Source organism: Strix aluco, chromosome 1 (assembly GCF_031877795.1).
Source record: "Strix aluco isolate bStrAlu1 chromosome 1, bStrAlu1.hap1, whole genome shotgun sequence".
NCBI lineage: Eukaryota > Metazoa > Chordata > Aves > Strigiformes > Strigidae > Strix > Strix aluco.
In genome coordinates this window covers 34,672,751-34,695,909 of record NC_133931.1, presented here as the reverse complement: position 1 = coordinate 34,695,909, position 23,159 = coordinate 34,672,751, and the positions used below count along the sequence as shown (strand labels likewise).

The 23,159-nt window shown below is 38.7% G+C and overlaps 1 protein-coding gene across 1 annotated transcript; it reads left to right on the top strand.

The window, feature by feature from the left end:
- The first annotated feature begins 626 nt into the window (after positions 1–626).
- Positions 627–22,720, top strand: PI15 (peptidase inhibitor 15). The gene is made up of 5 exons (XM_074847150.1): positions 627–899; positions 18,751–18,869; positions 19,152–19,284; positions 19,430–19,545; positions 22,546–22,720. The coding sequence occupies exons 1-5, from the start codon at positions 627–629 to the stop codon at positions 22,679–22,681; spliced, it is 777 nt and encodes a 258-aa protein (XP_074703251.1). The 3' UTR covers positions 22,682–22,720.
- The last annotated feature ends 439 nt before the right edge of the window (positions 22,721–23,159 follow it).

Here is a 23,159-nt window from a genome sequence, read left to right as displayed (position 1 = left end):
ATTATCCAGAGGTAAGCCATTCAGCTCAGTAAGTTTGTTTTGCATGCAGTTTTATCAATGCTCATCACATTTTGCTGAAGATTTGAATGCTATTTCTAAGATATCCTGCTTCCATGCTTTATACGTTGTCTCTTGCCTACTAGTCTATCTGTGACACACTGTGTCAAAACAATCCATGCGTATGGGATAGGCATAGCCTAGGATGTATTTTTCATTTTCAGTGGAAAACATGCTGTGAGCTCTCTTGCAGTCTCCCCATTTAAGATTTATAGTGTGGTTTATGGACTGATCTGGTGTGATAGCACTGTCACTGTTTCAGTACTGCTAGCTCTGATCATCTAATTCATGGTATAATGATACTTCCTTTGGTGTGTTTGTAGTAAGAACATATTATCACTTAATATGGTTATTGAAAATTGTTCAGTAACACGTGTTCTGACTGGATTGTTTTTGTGCTTGAGCTGACAGAATCATTTTTCTGATCACAGCCTGCCAGTTCACTTTGTCTTGCTACCCAGATGTACAGAATCACATCTTTGACATCTTCTCTTCTACAGATTTGTTTTCTACTGCCCTGACTTAAAGCAGAGTACCTCTGTGGCCTATCTTTCTCCTTTGGCCCCAAAATGACAGTAATCGCTGCAATCAGTTGTACTTTCTTATTTTCCATTCTCTGTGAAACAAGTGCATTAGTGTTACCCAACTCCACTGACCTACTCCTGTCAGAAAATAATTTCACTGACATTGAGACAGCTTTGGCAGCTCATCTGGACTCTGCAAAAATTCCCAAAGCCAGGCGGAAGCGCTACATTTCGCAGAATGACATGATTGCCATTCTTGATTATCATAATCAAGTGAGAGGCAAAGTCTTCCCACCTGCTTCAAACATGGAATATATGGTAAGTGAACTTTGTTTATTTCAGAGTAAAACAAACTGTAAGCCAGTGATTTCATTTTCTTAAACAAATTGTGAGGGTTAAGTAGATAAATGATTTTTAACTGTTATTGCTTACTAAAATGTTCTTTCCTTACATTTTTAAAGTTGCATTAACTTAAGCAAGCAAAAGCTAAATACTGAACTCTGAACCTTTTGCTTGCCATGTTGAATTTTCATTTTGGTGAGTAGTCCCAGTGAAGCTTCTGGGACCCAAGTAAATGGTGTTGTGAGTTAACTGCTTGTTGACCTGAGGAATATTATGTGATCACAACACGTGATCACATGTGTTTAAAGTGCTCATCATTAGTGGCCCCATTGCTTTTGTGAAGTACACTGAAAGTCATTGCCCTGATCTATGCAGAAGGGTAGCCAATGACCATTTCTAATTTCTTTCATACATAATACTTTTGGAGACAATATGGTAAAACTGTTCGCAAAGTAATTCATCTGATGCACTGTCTCATGCTCATGTATTTTATTAACTACACAGTGTGCACCTAATACTTCTATTTTTCCACCAAATACAATGCTGCTTTTAAAAGTTTTTCTAGTACGTAGGATTCCAGTGTGCTCAAAATGTTATGTTTGTAGTAGGCACTTTTTCCCATTATTGGCAAATACTCATTATGTGAATTATCTGTTCCTGCAGGTATGAGAGAAGTTATTAATTCGCTGTGATTTCATACTTGGCACTACTAGCTAAAGCAGCGTGTTTGCTATTTTGTGTCCCAACTTCGAATGCATGCATACTGTGGATCTCTAATGTTAAACATAGGTTGGCCAAGCAAAAATATTTGTTACCTTTTAAGTAAGGTATTCACACTGTTTTGAAGGCACAGGCAAGTTATGTCAGCACCATAATATCAGCTTAAAGTTGCAGAGTTCTCATATTACAATAGACAGTTAACAGGTTTGAGGAACAGGACACCATCAGCTTGACTTTAAGGGGATGATAGTAATAACAACTCCTCCTTTTTAGCAGCTAATGACTAACAGTTTGGAAATCTTTCTATTACAGATGTTACCTAAATCTGGATTTGATCATATAATCTGTTTAGCGTATCCCAGCAGCACGTCAAAATGCTGAGTGCACTCAAAACATTGCAGGATGAAGGCCTGTTGCTTATACCATAGGCTGAGTTTGAAGCTTGAAGTGGAAAGGTCAGAGGCAGAAAAAACAGAGAGGTCAGAAGTCAGGCTCAGTCATCATTTTCATTGCTGTGCTCTCCACTGACATTTCCTTTGATTCTGCATAAATAAACTTTGTTGTAATGTCTGAGGGAATGGCAGCCTACCATGCCCTTCCTTGGCTTGTATGTTTTAAAAATGTGCTCCTGCAGTTTGCTTAAGTGAAGCCAGCACCCTGTCATATTCCCAAGAGTGTTCTTAGCCTGTTCAGTATAAAAAACTTCAAAAGGCAAAGCAAGCTTCTTTTGATTAAATCTCTTTTAATGCACTCATATGCATAAACTGCCAAGATTTTACCTGTATTCGTTGAGTATTCTGTTCTATTTGCTCTGCAATGGTACTGTGCAAGGTTTGATACAAAATCAAGAGTGAAGCTGTGCTCTTTACAGCTTACATGCTATTCTGTTCCTTGCTCTTCTCACTATTGCTTTTACCAGTACCAATGAGTACCTATGCCCCTGTCATCATCAGCTCCATCAGTATTCTCAAGGGCAAGGTCTAAGGCTTTCTTTCATGTGTGGTTTCCCAGTCTGAAAGTACTTTGTGACCTTCATGCTGCAGAATTCAGAGTAGCACCTCAAGCTACGTAGGTAATGATCCAAAGTGCAACTTAACTTGGATCCCCAAGTGGCAGCCAACCCCTTTGCCACCAATTCTCTTTCAGAATTTAGTCGGTCTGTGTGTGGCCCATGTAACTTTACAGAATGAAAAAAGCCCAGTGAGCAACGTCACTCATAGCTTACTCTGCTGTCTGGTTTGTAGCCATGGCATCATCTATTTATCAACTTCAACAAATTTATCATCATCGACTTTTTACCTCTGTGGCTACAGAAAGGCTCTGGTAGGAGTGTCTTAAAGGCGACATTGTGGTGTAAGCTGTACCAAGACTGGGGACCCCTGTATCAGTAATGCACATTTGAACTTGTTTAGCCCATTCTTTGGTCTCTGTATAATTTCAGTGTATGCACAGCATCTGTTGTGTCTTACAGGGACATAAGATTGCCACTGTTATACAGAAAAGATGTTGTGCCACTCAATACTCATTTTCATAAATAAGATAGCAAGCATGTTGTCATTACCAGCAGACAATGTACACTGTGCTGAAAGAATGTTAGCGTGTTCCTGTCCTGAACTCCATGGAAAAGTGCAGTGGTAGTGATGAAAGTGGCCTTTCCCATTTCCCCTAACAATGACTAAAAAGGATGTCACATGTTAGAGAGCTGGAATTACTTACAGATGCAGTAGATTGTGGAAATCTTTTGTAAGTATGTTGAAGTAGAGAAGGACTAAGCAGTTTGGAAGCACAAGAAAAAGATGTTTTCTCATCTTTTCTCTCTCCACAGTCATATTAAATTGTGTTTTGTTCTTTTTTCCTAATTCTGTTAGGAACTCTGTTCTTCTCATGAATGCTGTATCACATTCTCACTTCTGTACAGTTCCATTTGCTTTTTCTTCTCTATTGGTAAGAACTCAGGGTATAGCTATACAGTTGGTTCTTGGGATTCCGGTTCTCCACACCCAACCTTTTTTGGGGCTTTTCTCCTTGGCACTTTCTGTTCCTTCCTCTGATGCAGTCTACTTCTCACATATTCAGTGCATTTATAGGTATTTTGAATTCCTTTTGCATTGTTCTCTCTGCCCCTACTGCCTGGAAAGTTTGTGTGCTGTAGGACTTTGGATGAGACGTCTCAAAGAATTGCTTTGAATGCACACGTGATAGGTAGGGGAGGTTCAGATGAACACTGCAGTAACAGAGCTGGGGGAGTGTTTTAATTCTCTCTGGGAGAGGTGGGTCTGAGTGCTGTTCCAGCCTGTTGCTGTATGCAGTCCCCAATGAAAGTGGACAGCTGGGGAGCCAAAAGCAATGATGGGAGCCATTGTTCTATTATCAGTCCCTAGTGAAAGAAACTGATGTGTCTTATGCCGGTTAGACTTTGGGAAATCTTTCTCTTGGGAGATTAGCACCCTATGTGTCAGACTTTAAAGTAGTCCTCCTTTTGGTTCTGCTTCTCGTATGCCTTCAACTGGAAGTTTTTATGCAAGTACAAATCTAGAGTCAGTGCGTATGTGAAGGAAAGTGAAAGAGAAAGGAAAGAAGAACTTTCAGGCCTATAATGTAGAAGTAATGGTCTCTTCTTTAGTTTGGGTCTTTTTATGACATCCTTCATTATTCCTTATCCTAAGACTGTTATTCTTCAGTCTTTGCTTGTGCTCTAAAAGCTGACGCCATACCTGCAGAAAGAAAGATGACACCATAATTTTGACCTGGCAAAGGGTGAAAGTCATCCATTTGACTTTGCATATTTTTTCTGGAGAAAGCAGAAAGATTCCATAAAATTCATGATGCAGAAAAAGTGAGGTGTAGAAATGTTACCGTAAAAGCCCGAATAGCTCAGTCGGTAGAGCACCAATCTTCAGCTATGTCTGCACATTCCAAAAGTTACATTGACCTACTCTATTCTCAGTAAAAAAAAAATGTTAGCAAGATATTTTGGCTTACAGAATTGCCTGCAGCTCTCTAGTGTGAAAGGTATGTAAATCTACAAATCCAATGGAAGTCTGAACAAACAAATCCCGTTCTTTGAATGCTAATTCTGTACTACAGAGGCCTGCGTTGCCTTTCTGGAACATCTCATCTACTCGGTAGGCCAGTAAAGATTTGCAGTATGTTGCCAACTGAAATTTGAGTCTCATAAAGCATGTCATTTAGTATTCATTGTTACTATCTTTAGGCTCCCAAAACTTTCATTAATGAAATATCTGTTCTTACGAGAATCAAATGTTATTTTTACTTTCCTACAATCATCCTCACCTGAGGCCAGTTTCTTAAAAGTTCATATGGTCTTTGTGGCAACCCAAGTCACTGCATGCACGCAAAACCTGGTCGAGCAGGTGCTTACATATAGGCATGCTCTTTACAGTTTGACATGTACCAAGCAGAAGCAGTAACTGATACAGCTGGGCCTTAATAAACATTGAACGCTGTCCTCCATGGCATTCCCATAGGCAATGTGGGGAAATCTGTTCTAGTTTAGAGTACTGTAAGGTAATCTGAATAACTTCTTAAAGAGCCATACTGAAGGATAAACCGTGAGTAGTTCACTGTTGGCTCTGCAAGGATGAGTCCTGAGCCCACTACTGATCAACATAGTCATTAGTAGACTGGCAGTAGCATGTCTAAAGTGTAATAGATGGGACAGGATTTCACACTCAAAAACATGAAGCTGAATGTTTGCAGAATGCTGTCTGAAGATTTTGAGAGCAGAAAAATGCTTTAGATAAACTTGAGCCTGCTTATGTATAGAAGATGTTCTGAAATAGTTTCAATTCCTTTTTGTTCAGTGATTGCATAAATGCACTTTTGTATTTGGGAAAATCTGCCCCTTGTTGAACATGTTACTTTGTAGGACTCAAAATAGTAAAAGATTCCCAGACTAGCCTGGAATGAGTTAGTTTGGATACCCAGGAGTTATTTCATGGCAACATAAAGATAGTTTCTCATGAGCTGGTGGCAGAGAAGTTGGAAGGGAACAGAGAATCTGAGCCTATTCATTTCTAGTAAATCCACTTGAAAGACTGTGATAAAATGGATAAAGGAAATCAACTGTTATTCTAAAAGAAAAGTAATTGTGTTCCAAAAGAAGTTCCTGTAGTCCTGTGAGGGAGTCTGTGTGAGTCATGGGGGAAATCTGTGCACTCTGTATGCCCCAGGAGTGACCCTTTTTGGTGAGGTGATGAATTTGGAGACTATTCTTCCTGTCCATGAAGATCTGCAGACAACTTAAGTCAGGTCAGAGAAGCAAGAAAATAGCTCACTTAGTGGTCACAAATGTAAATAACTGTATTATTATTTCACTCCTAAATTTGGAAGTCTTGATAAAATTTTCTTATTGTCAAGGTGATCTTAAAAATGCTCTGTGAATATGCAATAGGTGATGGGTAAGTCAAAATGAGAAAAAAACGACTTCAGGTTTTCCAAAGTCCTATTTAATACCTAAAGCCTTTTAAATGGACTTGGAAAAAGTGAGTTAATTTGGTTTTTCTCTCCAATTCAAAAGCATTTCTGATACTTGTTTACCTATTTTTTGCTGTTGTCAATGTGGTTTCTTACAGACCATTCTAAATCTTAGAGGACATTTTGTTCTTTGAGTTGTTTGCCCTGGCTCCTCTACGTGGTCCCACTGAAATCATCTATGTCTGTGAGTAAGGATTGCAGGGCTAGTTTCTTCAAGATTTATGTCTAATGAGTTGGATAGGATCTCTTAATTCATATAGTTTATCCCTGCCCTGTTGCAGGACTTCCTTCTGCATTAAATACATATGGTTTTCATCTTGTCTACTCCTGAACACATATAGTGATGCTGTCTCAGTCACATCTCTTGGCAAATATTTCACCTTAGGAATAGAAATTATTTCCAAATGTCTAACTTAAATATTTCACTCTAAAACTCAGATAATTAATCTTTACATGCACTTTTTAACTGCCCAATAGAATTTCTTTCCCTTTTCATTTCAGACATTACCTTTTATATATTTACTGACAGTTTTCTTGTCAATAATTAAGATACATGCATGCATATAATGCTTCCTTAATTTCCACATGCATGTTTTACAATGTTCTGCATATTGGAGCAAATTACAGTTGCACTCCATTTACAGCTCTTTTTGTTAAATCAGTGAACAGCACCCTTAAATGTCAAAGCAGATTAGGCCCATCATTTTAAGTATGCATGTTTAAAGACCCAAGTGCCATAATGCAACGGAGAATTTACCCTCGAAGTTACTGGCAGTCTACTTTTTCCATTGAATAGCTCTGTTCCCTTAAATCCTGTATACATGGTGAAGGTTGAAATAAAGTAATCAGATGATGACTCAGGGTACAAAGATCTTAATCTGCTTTTCATCATGCCAGAGCACAAAGACAATCTCAGTATTCTTCATCCCAGTCTTCTGTGAGGAGAGATATCAAGGAGCTCGAAGCTTCCCCAGTGTAATCCTCCTAGCCCAGTTTGCCAGAACTTTTAGCTTGCTCTATGCTGGGATAGATAAGTGAGGTGAGAACAAATGAGAAGCGGTGTAAGGGTGAAATGTGTTCACTGGTTCCAATTTCTCCCTCCTCCCACTTGTGTTTCTGTTTAGCCAACTGATTACGTCCCTTCTGCCTGGTACCATAACCCAGCACCAGGAGTGTCTGAAGAAGAAGTGTCAGGCTAATGAATTCTGGAATATCAATCCTCTCAGAAAATTAGAAGCAAACATAAAGAACTGATGTGGTTTACATGGTTACGGTTAGGGGTGTCTGTCTGCCTGACAGCTTTGAAAAGAAGCAGTCATTTTACAGCATACTCAGCCTTTTTCTGCAGTGGAGTCAAAACATGACAACTGACAGTAAGATGAAAAAAAGCAAGAGTAGATGGAGCTCACTTTCTGCTAACTTTGGCACAATAGAGTTACCTAGCTCTCTTTTTGCCTCACAGGTGAGTTTATTCACTTATCTATTTCATATTGCACCACTGTCCTACTCATTGGGTATCAGTGAGATGCAGGATGCTGCTCATTTTTTCTAGCAGTTTCATCTATAAAAGACTAGGAACCCCCATTCAGTCTCAGTAACTAAACTGGTGTTCATCTAGGGTCAAATCCAAGTGGATGCTAGCTATATGAAGTACAAAAGCCATCAATTATGTTCAGGGTGAATGACAGATGTGTTTAAGAGTTGAGCAGAAAGGACCTTTCCTGGAAGGCGTTCCTTTAAAAATCTGAAGAACTTCCCCAAAAATGCTGTTGTTGATAAATATTGTGATAAAGACTGTGTTAAACTTGATTTGGTATTAGAGCTCCTTTCCAATGTTTTATGCATAAGAATCTTAAAACATCCATCTTGATGGTGTTTTAGAAGAGAATATTTACATTATTTAAATTTAGTATTAGCAGAAAGCCTTCTAGGAGTTTAAGCAAACAAAAAACAACCTAGCAGAGTCTCAGATAGAAAAGCAGCCTGCCCAGAGCCCTCAGAATTAGACATTCCTTTATTATTAAATGTAGCACCTCTTGAACTTCTTGGCTAAAAACAGAGACAGGGCATTTTTCACAAGAATCCTGATCCAAAGTACACAGTACTTTGTTTCATACATGAATGGAGATGATAGTAACCTTAAACCTCTCAATATTTTTATCCTCTTTCCGTACCTGAAAAGAGAATCTGAAAAGAAGAATAGTCTGTCCGGGTCTGTGGAAATGTATATCCTAAAGACAGCAAGAGATGGAAACCCTAGGATAACCACTTGTTTGCTTTTTGTACACAGAATACTGTCTTCAGCACCGACACCTCCATGTATGAATGTATCTGCAGGTGCCCTGGGATGGGGTTTGAGATCTATTTTTATCAACTAAGAATGGATTGGTTTTGCCTCTCTATCTGTACAGTGATATCTGTTAATCTGTATCAAGAGAAAGAATCTTAAATTGAGCTTTCTTCTGAGAATAAAGAACTATTGTTCTTATTCTTTATCCTGCAGGAAGAAGAAGCTGCTCTGTGTTTTCTTTTGTGTCATGCTGCCATATCTTTCAGTTAGAGCTACTTAGAAAATAATAAGTATTTTCTTTGAAAACTTTTGAAGAAATTAAGAACATTTTTTGTTTTAATGAAAAGCTTCAGTGGTTAGTGACAAAAAAAGTAAAAAGTGTGGATGTTTTTCATATAGAAGAGAAATGAAACACCACAAAAGAAATACATTTTTCATTCACATTTTGTGGTTTTCAGAAAAGGCAATTTACTCTGATCATATTTAAAATGATAGAGGTCAGACACCTTCCTCTTCAGATTTATGACCAATTGTTAGGGTGACATGGAGCTAGACAAAGTTTGGTCCTTTTTGTTACCACTTCTGAGATAAGCTCTTGCCAACTCAAATATGCCTTGCAGTAGGTTAGGAAAGCATGGAATATTTTAAGATATGTCGCTCTGATATTTAACTTTTCCAAAACCTAAACAAATAATAGCATATCAGGGAAGCTTATTGTTATTAAATCTGACAGCCTACCAATTTTCTTTGTTTCTTATTGTTTAAAAGCCTGGTGCCAAACATGAAAAGAAATGTGGACAACCTTTAGAAGAAACAAATTGACTATTATCAGTGGTCAAGCTTCAAATGATAGCACTTTGAATTTGGACCAGATAGATACCCAGGAATATAAACTTTTGTATAAAATACGGATTTGAATTTTCATAAGAAAAGAATTTCTGGCAGTGAGGTTTCCTGGACATCTGTCTCGTGATGCCCTGATTACTATAAGAGAGACCTTCTAATACTGAGCCCTTCAGAAGTGTGAATCAGATGTTTAGAGGTTTGGTTATATGAGAGTAAATTGACTATAAAACATTGCACAGTTTTACTTTAACTTGCAGTGGAGTATTGGACAAGCAGCTTGATGTATTAACCCTCTATTTATTTACGAAAGAATGAAGTACAGAACTGCGATCCCCATCAAGATTTTTTTTTCTCTAGAGGGTAGACTTTGGCAATTTTCTGTGTAAACTTTCTAATTATTACCTAATGCATTTAGGAAGGGACTTGCACATGTGGTAGGCACCAATTACAGTATGCACAGTAAAATTTCTAACAGGTGGCAGCTGAGAGCAAAAAGTATTCATATTCTGAGAGAGAGAGAGAGAGAGACAGCCTAGAGTCCAAATGATCTCAGAGCCCAAATAAATATATAAAGTTTGCCAAATCTGTCTATAAATTCCAATGAGCTCATATGTTTTCATCACACAGTATGTATTGAAAAAAGTGAAGGCAAAGAGATGAGGCTCTTTCAGTCACTCTGCTGCAAAAGCATGGAGGCAGAAGGGCTGGTGGCTTGTTTTATTAAGCTTTGTGCCAGATTTGGCGTAGTGGACGTGGTGGGGGGTCCTACAGAAAGCCTTTGAACCTGAAAATGCTACAGGTTTGACTATGCAAAAGAAACGAGGAGAAGCTGTGCAAGGGACTCTGGCGTGCCCTGCATGCTACTGTGGGATTTCTGAGAAAACGGCCACCACATGTGCAAGTGGTACGGCTGGTGCGAGGCTGCATGGCTGAATGACCCATGAGGACAAGACCTGCATGTTGAAGGGTAGCAGCCTACATCTGCTAATCCATTCTGGGACTTGCACTAGCAGCTGTGGAGTGCAGCTGCACAGGTGGGCTGGACACGTCGGATTTCATCTCAGCTTCCCAACGTTTTTCTCATAGGAAGAAATCGCTTGAATTGAGGTTTTCTTCTCTCCCACTTGCTGACACTCTGGAAGAAAGAGCTTCTGATCTTCAGCTGGGCAAACATGCAGAAGCACAGGGCTAATGGAGAATAAAATCAGAAGTCTGAGGTAGAAAGGTTAATTTTTTTGACTGATTACTGCCAAAGGAAGGTCCTACCGGCCACCTTTCTGAGGTGTGTAGAAACCGCTGTGGATTTGTTTGTGCCGTATAACAATCTGAAGACACTAATGTGAGTCCACAGTAAACATTTATTAATGACAAATAAGATGCCAAACTGGCAAGCAAATTGCCGCTTTCTATTACTACAAAATGTAACAGTGTTGACGTGCAACTGTATTCGAATTGCATATCCCAACATTTCATTTGCAATTTCATCGTGTGACTACAGTCGTGTAAATAAACTGTTGAAGAGCAGAGTGATTAAAACAGTGAACTTCACCTGTTCGCTCTGGATTTGTGCTCAAACCTGTACCTGGTGCTTATGACTCCAGCTGTACAGTCAACAGCAGCCAGCTGAGGGGCCAGTCATGCTGCGGCTGTCACAGCGTTACGGACAGCAGCCCTCACCCCTTGGGCACTCAGGAAATCCCTAGGAGGGTAGTGAGTGACTAGGATATGTATGTTTTGCTTAAAGTACTTGTTTTACCGCTGAGAAATATGCAGAGTATTATCCTATCTGATATGTCACGTTAAAATCAAAAACAAACACAAAAACCAAACAGTAAAGTACTGAGGGCTGCTGCTGGTATTTAATATTCAGAGCAATGCTCTCCTGAGGTTCTCCTGTACTCTTGTGCAAGTGAGGGGAGCTTCCTTGCTACTGGCCATGAAACTGAGCCAGGAAAAATTAAGGATTATGATGGCAAAAGAAGAATGGAAGCATGGTTCTGTATTGCTTGAATGCTTTGAAATGATCATTAGCACGCCCCCCTAGGCTACCAGGTTAAAAACATATCTTTATGGATTTCCCAGTTAGCCCATATCTTCTATCTAACAGTCTGTCTGCTGGCAATCTCAGGGCAGGAGTGCTCCTACTTCTAACATTTTTTTCATATTTTCTTTGGGACAATGAGAGCTGTAAAGTTCTATGCTTCTAAAAACATCCAGTTTACACACAGATATCCACACAGAATGAGAAGAGCATGAATACAGTGTATCACTGTGCATTCTGCTCCCTTTGTATTTAGGTCACAAATTCTTGCTATTGGTTGCCATTAATAACCATCTCAGACTACTTGCAGAGAGAGGAGAGTTCGTTGCCATTTGCTTCAGTAATGATGTCTCTCATACAACAAGGCATGCATAAAGGTATAACAATAGTAAGTCAGATATTTTCTTTTGTCACTGGAAATCTGCATTCTGAACTTCAGGGGAGGTATCTGATTAATCTGAAAACAGATAAATTTTTGTCTCTAAATATCAGGAAATCAGGAGAAAAATTCAAAATGTTTTAGCTTTCTCATGGAAGGTCATCCTGGGCTAAATGGTCATCCTCATCCGAATAATACTTCTCCTTTCTCCACACATTGCATAATGAAGAACCAGACTACCAAAGAGTAGGTTGATTTTTTTTTTTTTGCACTCCCCATATTTGCCAGTAATAATGGATGTTAACGTCCTCTTCTTCCAAATTCTGAACTTTAAGAACAACTTGCAAAGGGATGCAATTCCAGGTGACAGTATCAGTCATTCTTTCTCAGGTGTGGCTTCTCTGGTGGGACAGCTAAAATGTTATTTTTCAATTTACCTTTTTGGCTCTAAAGATATTACTGTTTTAAGTATCTTTTTAACTTAGGAGGTATTCTACAGTCCTTTTTGTCTACCTGTAAGAAAGCTGAAATAAACATTTTATCTGCATGTAATTTATTTTTGCTTTTGAAGTAGTGAGTCATCAGAAAAAGACAATGTAACATCACTCTTAAGGAAAGTAAATGCAGTAAAGTGTTGACAGACCTTACTGATGACTTTGGAGGAAGCCAGTAATTGCTTTCCATGGCGGGGGGGGGGTGGAAATCACAGCATGTTTTGCAGAATTTACCAATCAGATCATAAATCTGAGGGTAGGTGTCAACAACACGGAAAGTGAAAATTATGAATTGTCTGTCTTTTTTTATTTGACATAGTGTTGAAGAGATGTAATAGAAATGGATGCCCATTTGGATATTTATAGAGAAGCCCAGACGGATTTTTTTTCATTTTAAAATTATGAAATGTTGAAATTCTGCTTATTTTTCAAATAGTGAGGAGATATTCTCTTGCAGAAAAGGGAAACAAGTCATTAACATATTCTGGTATACATAAAAGCAATTTAAGAATATAATATTTTCACACTTGCAGCGGTAGGAATTGTCTGTTTTTAAGAAAAGCATCCATCAAGGGTTTATGTAAAGTTCCAAGACAGTCATCCTTTCCTTTCTTGACTTAGCTAGTGATACTTTGGATGATCTATAACATCCTAGAACTCATTTGTATTACTCAAAATATGAGAGAAAGCCTTGACAGAATAAGGAAAACTTCTCTCTCCTTTTTCCTAAATGTCAAAAAAGTTCTCTCTAAAGCAATGGGAAACGTTAAGGTGTGTGATCAAGGAGCTAAAGTAATAGATATACATGGCCACTTCTATGATTGAGCTTTTCCTCCTAATCAGCAAATTATGAAATTAATATTTATTAAATGCAGTTATTTATTATGTTCCTAGCTCTTCCAGCTATGGAAAAATCTCAGAAAATGACCTGACGTAGTGTTTTCTCCAGGTGTTGGCATCCTCTGGATGGCCAAGCTGAGCTCTGAGAGACATGGACTGCTTCCTAGAGGCCTGTGGACTGCCAACTGACATATCACAAAGTCAGCTTGAAACCCAGTGTTTTAATACTGGTTCCAGGCAGAAATGTTGTGGAGCCTGTGTTTCGACCATCTTACTGAGACAGGTTAATTTAAGGAAAAAACACAGTCATGTCATGAGCGTCACTGCTATCTAGAGGTCCTGAATCAGACCTCACACAAGTAAAAGCTTTAGTTTCCTAACCTTTATGTAATTACACAGTACAAATATAATGAAGCCAGACTAAAAGGACTCCAACCCGTTGTGCAGCGAAGAGGGGTGCTCTGTGAAAACAGAAGGTCCTTAAGGAGGGTCTGATATTAACTATTTCACCTAGTCATACTGAAGGCCTATGGTGAATATATGTCCCCTGCTTTAATAAAGGTACAGATCCCAAATGACATGGTTCCTTGACCCCATCAAAATCCTGAGGCCTGATGTTTCATTAGCATCAATGATGGGCTTCAGACCCTGAGAATGTTGCTTTGAATCCCTGCTCTGTTTTAGTTAGTGTAATTTAACCATTATTTCATATATCCATCACTCACAGATGTTCTCAGCAAAGTTTGCGTATTCAGGCTGTGCTAATAGATGTTGCAGTAATGCATATAAAACTAGGAATATGAAACTTTTTACTTTTCAACTAAAATTACCACAGGGTAAATATATCGAGAGTAGTAGTATGTTTGCAATAATACAACAGTCCTTTAGAAAGCTTGCAGTCAGAACAAGTGATACGGATTAAGAGTGCTTCATTTAATTTGTTTTGTAAACTTGTTTAATGTTTTCTACTTACAGGTAAAGTAGTGAGGTTGCTGTCTGAAGTACGTTGTTGCTTTCAGGTTTACCTCCTGTTCTGCAACAGTGTTTGCCCCCTAAGAAGTGTGTCAAAAGAAAGCTACTCTGTTTGAATGATTGATATTAGGAGTACAATTCTGACTGTAATGAGAATGAGCAGAACAGTGTTTCTAAATTCAAGTTATGGTTAAAAATGGTTATGTACACCATTCCTCAGATTAAAGCATAGCTATTAATGGAGGAAGGGAACAGCCAATTATTTTTCAGCAAACGCTGTGGACAGATCTTTGTAATATTGCATCCTCATCATGTTTATTCAGCTTCACCATCATATTAATACCTAAGAGAATAGTTGTGATCAGGACCTCCTGTTCCAACAAAGCTGTTCCAACAAAGAACAAAAGAGCAACTCCATCCCTTCTACATATAAATTATCTAAGAACAACTGAGATACAGCTATAGAAACAGCTATAGAAAGGGAGGGTATGAGGGAACTGTGACCCACAACATTAAAAGGCTTCCTTTGGGGAAGGAAGATTGCTTTTTGGGCTTCAAGAAATTTCGTTCAAAATGAAAGAGATTTCGTTTTGTGCTCCATTGCTTATTATACATTATGGGAATAAAAGAGTTCATTTTACTATTTGTTTACAGAATGAAACAAAAAAAATAACATCTTTGGTGAAGTTCTGGCCTCACTGGCAAAATTCCTGCTGACTTTATTAATGCTAAGATTTTAGTCCTAACTCTCAACCAGCATGTGCTCTGCAGAGTGCAGAGAACACCCCAGAGCTGCCTCATAAAGCCTCGTAAAGTGGTCTCTGATGTTGAAACTCCCCATGTAGAAGCACTGGCCTGTTCCCTGTATTCAGTCCTCTTGACAATTTTCAAGTGAAGTGTAGTTTTGAAGTGTAGTTTTGCAGGGAGCAATGCAGAGAGCACAGTCGGACAGCTTTCTAGGAAAATAATCTTTGGCTGAAGAAAGAAAAATAAATTGGCCAAAGGATGTTCACTTCAAGTTGCCAGTGGAAGTGTGGTGAGACGCTTTAACTCTATCGCAGCTCAGTTAGACCCAGTTGAGGAGTGGGGAAGGTTTCCATGCTGGACCAAATAAATCAGTGATCTGGAGAGTTTGGGAGGGGGATCTTTATACTGGGTGGAAGGAAGGTGACTGCTCTGCAAGTACTAACGACCTAGCAAATGAAGATTTGCTATCCCCAGGGAGAGAATGAGCATAGTTTGGCACTAGGAGTTTGCATGATTAGCATTTGAGGATGAGTCACCTCCTCAGATCTTGAGGCACTGAGTATGCAAATCTTTCTCCCTTTTTGCTTTTACAATTTTGTGTTCATGTAAGACGGCTTTCTCTAGCATGTTTAGTAGAAACACTGGATCGTCCATCATTTCAGCGTTTATAATGTTGTTTGTTATACTGTTTTTTAAACTCTTTGCTAATTACCTTGAACTTTTTAATTTATCCTCATAGAGAAACTGTTGCTCTGGCTTTCAGGTTACTTCAGTTTCTGTTTTTAGGATATTTTTCTATTTCTTTATATGCTGTTTATCTATGTACAGCAATGAAGCCTCATAGGTTCAAAAATCTAAATGTCTTTGCCCAGTTTTCTTACCTGCCCAAAACAGGGGACTGAACTGAGATACAGATTAATACAAGTGTGGACTCAGGATCAGACTTGTTTTGAAAGGGGTGAACTCATGGTACAGGATCTTAGAGATTAGAAGATTTTAGGTCATTATGAGATAATAATTTTTCGGCTTCAGCCCATATTAATTATTTGTCTTTCTGGTGGAGATGATCTAGAGCTAGTCCTAGAGAGACTGAGACCACCTTTTCTTATAAGAAAATAAAATAAAGGTGAAGCACTTCATCTTCTCCCATGAAATACAAATGATTTACGTAGTGGGAGGGAACTCTGTACAGAGGCTTTTCACCAGCCTGCTAATGAAGGAATGGAGGAAATTAAAAGGTGCTGCATATGCTCCCCTCCCCCTTATTTCTTATTCAGTGGTTATTTTCTTTCTCTTTCTCTCTCTTCTGTTTGCCAGAAATTCCATATGTCCAGAAAGTGGTCAAGAGTGAATAGATAATGGAAAGCAGAGCACACTATATATCACAGTAATGCTTACATGCCAAACCCACAGCTTTTTAACTGTGTTTGAAACAAGCTCCTGAAACTTTACCAATCAAATGCTGCAGATGATTCCTGAGAACCAGAAAATGAAGCTAAGGAGAAATGAAAGTAGACTAGCAATGCTCTTGCTGTCCAAGGCGGGTGCCATGCCTAGTTTAGAGAGGGCATTAATAGTGAAAACCTAATCCAGTCTTCACATTTCTTTCAAACACCTAACATGCTATTTTGCGAGGCAATTTAGTATGCGAAAATATGCTGGGTGGAAATCAGGAGCTTGGTGCTGTTTGTGCAAATACAGTACACATTTAGATTATTGTGGGACTGCAGCCAGGTCACTTGGGAGCAAGCACGCAAACCTCATGTTCAGCCTCCTGGCAGGGAGCATTCGTGCCAGAAGCATGATTAATCCCAGCAAAGGAGAGTGTTTATGGGGTGTCACAGTCCTGGCGGAGCTGCCCCATGTGGATGCACACCAGGCAGCTGTGTTTGGACCCATGTGCTGGACCCATGTGCTCCTCTGTTCCCCTGGGCCTGGGCAGGCTCCAAACGCTGACTGTGGCCCTGGCCTCTCAGGCACAGTCCCCAGGCACAGTTTTATGCTTGTACCTGCTGTTGCCCCCTCTTTAGTACTTACTGTTGCCCCCTCTTTAAGGGGACCGCTTATATACCACAGAAATTATAAAGGGTTTTTTGCAGCTAGTTGACTTAATGGCAGAGATACAAAGCAGAAGAAATGCCTGTACACAGTTTTCTTCCCCTTGGGCCTTGGAACATTTCCTGGGTTTTGAATGGTGCCATAGCAGTCTGGGGTCTCCTCTCTTGTATCCTAGTGCTCCAGCTTAGCCTTCGTTTCTCAAGTTATAGACTTATCTCTAACTCCTCTCAGAAACTCTCTTCATTTTTCAGAGCTGAACTCAAAGTGTTCCCTGGTCTGAAGACTATTCCTTCTTAGTATGCTTCTTCCTAACACTTCTCTGTTTTATCCTTTTACTGACAATTTGCTTTCACTGTTTTGGGATCTTTTACAAACGGGTGTGAAGTAAATCTGCTCTGCTTTAAGCACTATCCATCTTATGTTCCCTAAAGTGGTTCCACTTGAATGGAAGATAATTTGCATTAGGGCTTCATATTGATCTCTTTTGCACTTCTTCAGCTTTAATGTAGGAGGCACCTCACCCACTCCATATTAGCAAAAGCTTGGTTCACCGATACAGCAATTTCATAAAATTTATTAAATTTTGTCCTTTTCACTTAGAGAAATTTCACAAACTACCAGACAGAGTCAGGGCATGAATTGCTGTCTTAGTCCATGATTTGTGGTCAGTCTTTTCACTCTGCAGGTTTGTAAAATTTAAACTATGAATTCAGTGTTAGGAATCATTATTAGTTCATAGTACAAAGAATATTTGTCATGTGGGCCACCTCATCCTTTGAGAAGTTTATTTCTGACTTTGCTTCTTATTTCATACCTCATGAAGCATACTCTTTATTTCATAGCCACTGAAGATTTATAAGTTTGGGTTTGTGTTTAAAAATCTGTGATGGGCTGGGTACGCAATTTTACCACATTCTGTTCCTGCCTTTCTACCTGCAATTCACTAAAACTATCCTGCACCAAAACACTCAACTTGGGGTAGTCAAAATGTACATCTAATTCCAGAATCTACAGCCTACTTGAGTATCACTTAAACGCTAAGATATACTAGGATTTGTGTGTACTTGTAATATACCAGTGAGATATGCTTTATCTGGAGCTCCAGTGGTGCAGTAGGTTCTATTGCTGATACCTCTGTTATTGCTGAGGCAAGCCTATTTGCTGTGAAGAAAACAGCAGAGTTACAAATCAAGCATTTAAATGATCAGGCAAAGCATATAAAGGAGACAGTGTTTAAGTTCACTTGTCATGTTCCTATCATTGGAGAACTTAAGAAGTCAAATTGTCTCTTCTTACAGAGCTGTTAATCTTTTCATTACAGGCAGGGAGCAATGTCAGCTTCCATGCAGAATAAAGTGGTGAAACTCATACTGCACCTGGAAACTGTCCATAGTCTTTGACTTTGTGGAATCCCTTTTCTTGACCTTGTTGCCTCAAATATGAAAAGCTGACACACACACTCTCTCTGTCTATAGATACTCCTGAGATCCTATTTCAAATGCGTTGGAGTTCTGTGGAGTATGTAATACCTGTGCTGAATTGTTCTTCCTCATGTGCCTCTCCTTCACTTTTACCTTCTGAGTCCCATCCAATGTTTCACTCCTCTCCACACATTGAGCTCATCAACACAGAAGGGAAGATGGTAGGAGAATGCCTGTTCAGTGAAGGGCTTTTCCAGAAAATAAGGGAGACATCTGAATATTTGGCTTTCTCTGATGATGTGGGCAGGAATTCTGTCCAGCGATAAGGCAAATCCTGCTAGATTGTGTACATCCTGCCCCACAGTTTTCTGAATTCAGATTCAGTAGCTCTCTGCCTAGTTACAGATCTGATGTGTTATGATAGTATATTTGTGAGTTAAGATACTTGCTTTTTGTGTTCTTGCACTGTGATTGCTATTTGTTTTTTTCTGTTCTACTGCTAAGGTTATTTTATTTTGTCAGGTTTGGGATGAAACTCTTGCCAAATCTGCAGAGGCTTGGGCTGCTACATGCATTTGGGACCATGGACCTTCCTACTTACTGAGATTCTTGGGCCAGAACCTGTCTGTAAGAACTGGAAGGTAGGCAGATACCGAACAAAATAGTTATTTTGTCAGCCTTTGAACAGCCTTTGAGATCTAGATCTTAGACTGATGCAAATGTCACCCGATATTCTAGCAATAAATTATATCCATCTATGTTCATTTGGCTTAAGAGTATTATTGCTTAATGCTGTGCCCCTACTGATATGTGGAGAAATGTGTATTTAGGTGACTTCCATCAGAGGAATTAGCAGCAAAAAGTTCCAAAATACCTAAATCTAAAATGACATGTTTTTCTTTCTGTATTTTAAATAAACCCAGGTATCGATCTATTCTCCAGCTGGTAAAGCCATGGTATGATGAGGTGAAGGATTATGCTTTCCCTTATCCTCAGGATTGCAACCCCAGGTGCCCCATGCGATGTTATGGACCCATGTGCACCCATTACACACAGGTTATATAAATTACATTCTTCTATTCAAAATCTACCGTCCAAAGCTGGACTTTTCTGTGATGTATTTATAGCTCTCTCTCAAATAAATGTATATCTATATATTTCTTTTCAATTTGGACTTCACCAATAATAAATATTTATTCAGATGGTTTGGGCCACTTCCAATCGTATAGGCTGCGCAATCCACACATGCCACAATATGAACGTCTGGGGATCTGTTTGGCGACGAGCTGTTTACTTGGTATGCAACTATGCCCCAAAGTGAGTTGCTTTCTTTTAATATATTTATTTTTAAACTTCATGCATGTTTTGGTCCTCTCGTAGGACTGCTACTCCTTTTTCTCTAGCTTGACCTCTATTTGTGCTTTTTCTGCGGGCTGCTCCTTCATTCTGACTTTACGTCTGAATGTACAGAAAATGCATGACTTCGGTGTACAAAGAAGAAAAAGAAATAACCTGATGTGTATGGAACAAAACCAAGAACTTGTTTTCTGTTATTGTTGTTATTATTATTTTAATTTTGTTTTTGTTTTCCTCCTTTGTGCTGATTCTGCTTTTGGTTCCTTCTTTCTTCACTCTGTTATATATACTCATGGTGAGCTAGACTTCCTCAGCAATCCCACGGTAGATCAGGCCGTTGATTTACTGTGAACACATGTTGTTGCCCACAAGATACCTGTTTTTTTATGACCATGCTACATAAAGGTATTGATAGCATAGGTTTCCTACAAAGTCTGTCTACCTAGGCTCACTGTCTACAAATCTCATCTTGCCTTCCAAATTAAGGTCCTTTAAAGTATAGGTCATATACACCCATAGGTGGCCCTGTATCAGGTAGCTGTGCAGAGATCTGTGTTAGGTTGAAATGAAGAAATGAATTTTCTCCCAGCATTTCCTAGACATCATCCCAAACTTACATCTGAGTGCAGAATGAATCAATAAAGTGTGGCTCTGGGAGAGCTTCGATTTGAGGTCTGGTTTGGACAAGTGTTTCAAAAGCAGCATGGACAGTGTAGATGGCTGGTTTCTCTGACTGTGTATTAGGCAAAGCCATAGTTCTGTATAGGAATCTAAGTATAATCAATTGTGCATGTTTTCCATAAACTCTCAGTGGCACAGGTCCATTTGTGGTAAAGTAAATGCAAGAATATGTCATTATTCTAGCTGTTACATGAGTAAAAGAATTTTTAAGGATTTTGCAACTTAAAAGAGGATAGGATTTAGTAAGAAAACTGACTTGGGAAAAAAACGCTTCTGGAAATCAAGGATATTTCTGTCCTTTGACTTTAATATCTACTAGAAAAGGGTGGTAAGAAATGAACATGAGGGAGCAAAGATCAGGCAGCAAAAACTGTATCTGACTTTTAGCTCCACAACATGGACAAAGTGAAATCAAAGTTTATAAGAGAAACCCAAATATTATTTTTTATGTATCTCCATTTGGAAAAAAATATTAAAATTTACAAACTTCCTAGAATACATCTTTCATGTTCATATATAGGAAAAGAATGGTTTTATAAATTAGGCATTATTGAAAACTGATGCATTGTTTGTGTATCAGTTAACAATGAATTAATGATATTTTATATTTTCTCAGTCTAAAAATCTCAGTTTTTCAAACAGCAAACCAAAGCTTGGAGTTACAAGCTTATTCTCTGGGTGAGATTTTGAGTAGACCTTTGATTCATGGGTAGTGGAATCAGGATTTTCACTTCTACTTCTTGCACAGTCTCAAAAAGGATATTGAGTGGTCTTGCTCGGATTAAGTTTATGTTCCTAAGAATTAATTAAGTTGAGTTAAGGACATTTGGCTTAGAGTCCTTGGACACACATGCAGAAGTCTCTTTGCTGGTCAATAAAGGCTGTGTCCTTCTGAGTAACCAACATATCAGAAACTCCTCTAAAGAAGAAGGGGGTGAGTATTACAGCCCCGACCTGAGTTATTAAGATTGGAATTTGGCAAAGATTTAGGATTTAGAACTCCAGTAATTTTCACTGTTGCCATGCTGTAATGTTGAGAAATATCTATGCTTCTGAAATCAGGAAAAAAAAAGTTAAGGAGGATAATTGAAAAGTTTAGAAAGGCCCTGCCCCTGGTTATCTAATGGACTCACACAAATGAGCTGTGCATTGCCTAGAAAATTAAGCAGAGATCGTCTTTTAGCAAACTCTTTCTGGATTTTCATATCTGTTATCAAACTAAATATATTTCCTGAACACGCAGTCTGCTGTACCCATTTGGATGAGAAGCAGGAATGAGCAATTATTTGAGAGATTCCTACTTTCTTCCAAAGCACAACCCAGACCAAGGCTTTTGATCCAATGTTACTGGCTGGGAGGTGGTGGATGAGAAAATGTTTCTTAAATAATTGCATTACTCACTGCTATACCACGTCACATGCAAACTAAAGTTCTCTGCTCAGTGAGACATAACATTTAAATAAAAATCTAATTTTAACTTTCTTTCTGCCTACATCACAAGTGTTACATGAATCTCTAAAAGCCTGGGGTTTATAGAAGCACCTAAAAGTCTGGATGAGTTTTTCAGATGTTTCTGTGTCTTTCAGTTACCTCTTTTCATATGATCACTCTCCAGACTTGTACCCCTTTCCCCCTGGGCTCTATTACACAGCTCTACTCACCAGATGTGGGCCCACCTTCTCCTCCCATTAACATCTATGAGACCCCTACAAATGCCCAAATTACAGTTCTTTTTAATACATTACTGGTGCAAATAGTTTTCATCTTCCCTTTTCTCTAACTATGAATTCAGTCTCAGAGCTTCACAATGTGGATTTAGGGTAGTGCAACGTAAGATTTAGCTCAGTTTGGTTTTCCACCTTCCAAAAATGAGCTTTTAAGATAACTGCCAGACAAAAAGTGGTCAAGGAAAACCTTGCACCAATGTTTATGTTGCTAATTTCTCATAAATATAGCCCTCCAGTAAAAAATACTTTGTCCCAGGCTCAGAGAATCAAAAATCACTTGTAGCAAAAGCAAGAAGACTGTGACTTCACCACAGACACTAAAGAACATGGAATGGACCACTGGTCTAGGGTGACATGGTCATTCTCCTGATGGTTTTTGGGAATCAGTTTGTCAGTAATATAGAAATATATTAATGTATGTTTTCAGTAACAAGGCATTTGTAGGATATCACTGAAGACATTAATTTCAATCACTCAAAACAAGTGTGGTTAATGAATTTTTTTTCTTCCTCTCTGAAATTACTAAGCATTCTTTTTCCTTTTTCATTTTCAGGGGGAATTGGATCGGAGAAGCACCATATAAAGTAGGAGTCCCATGTTCAGCTTGTCCTCCAAGCTATGGAGGTTCTTGTACCGACAATCTTTGTTTCCCAGGAGTAACATCAAACTACTTATACTGGTTTAAATAAGTTAAGGTTTACATTATTTTGAAAAAAAATGTGGATGAGTAACAAGAAGCTTGTATATTGAATTTTGCACATATTATATATAGAGAGATATTGTAATAATACTCTGATGTTTTTGTATGCTTCTGTATAATTAGCTTTCAAAGTATAGTGTAATTTGGTTTTAACTCTTTGGGATTTAAGACTCACATTAACCCTTTTGGATTAACATTTTGTTAAAGGAGAGCCAACAAATTTTCACCTTAGCTAGTGTAGCTTCCTGAAGATTAGGTTCTATTAAAAGCACATTAAAAGATAGAATATGACTTCCTTTTAAAAATAATAGCTCCAGAAAGAGAAGGGTCATTGTTTAATACTGTGCTTTGAATATGGAGTGTGACGTGCAAAGCAACAAATTGTCCTCATGCTCCCAGTGGTTCCTTCCATTTACACCTGTGCTTTCACCTGCAAAGTGAATGAGACTCTGAGCAGAGGAAAACAT

Excerpts from the sequence above, each read along its gene's own strand:
- PI15 (XM_074847150.1), top strand. The coding sequence starts at position 627 with ATGACAGTAATCGCTGCAATCAGTTGTACTTTCTTATTTTCCATTCTC. Across the intron at positions 900-18,750 it reads CTTCAAACATGGAATATATG|GTTTGGGATGAAACTCTTGC; the intron begins GTAAGTGAACTT and ends TTATTTTGTCAG. Across the intron at positions 19,546-22,545 it reads GTATGCAACTATGCCCCAAA|GGGGAATTGGATCGGAGAAG; the intron begins GTGAGTTGCTTT and ends TTTCATTTTCAG.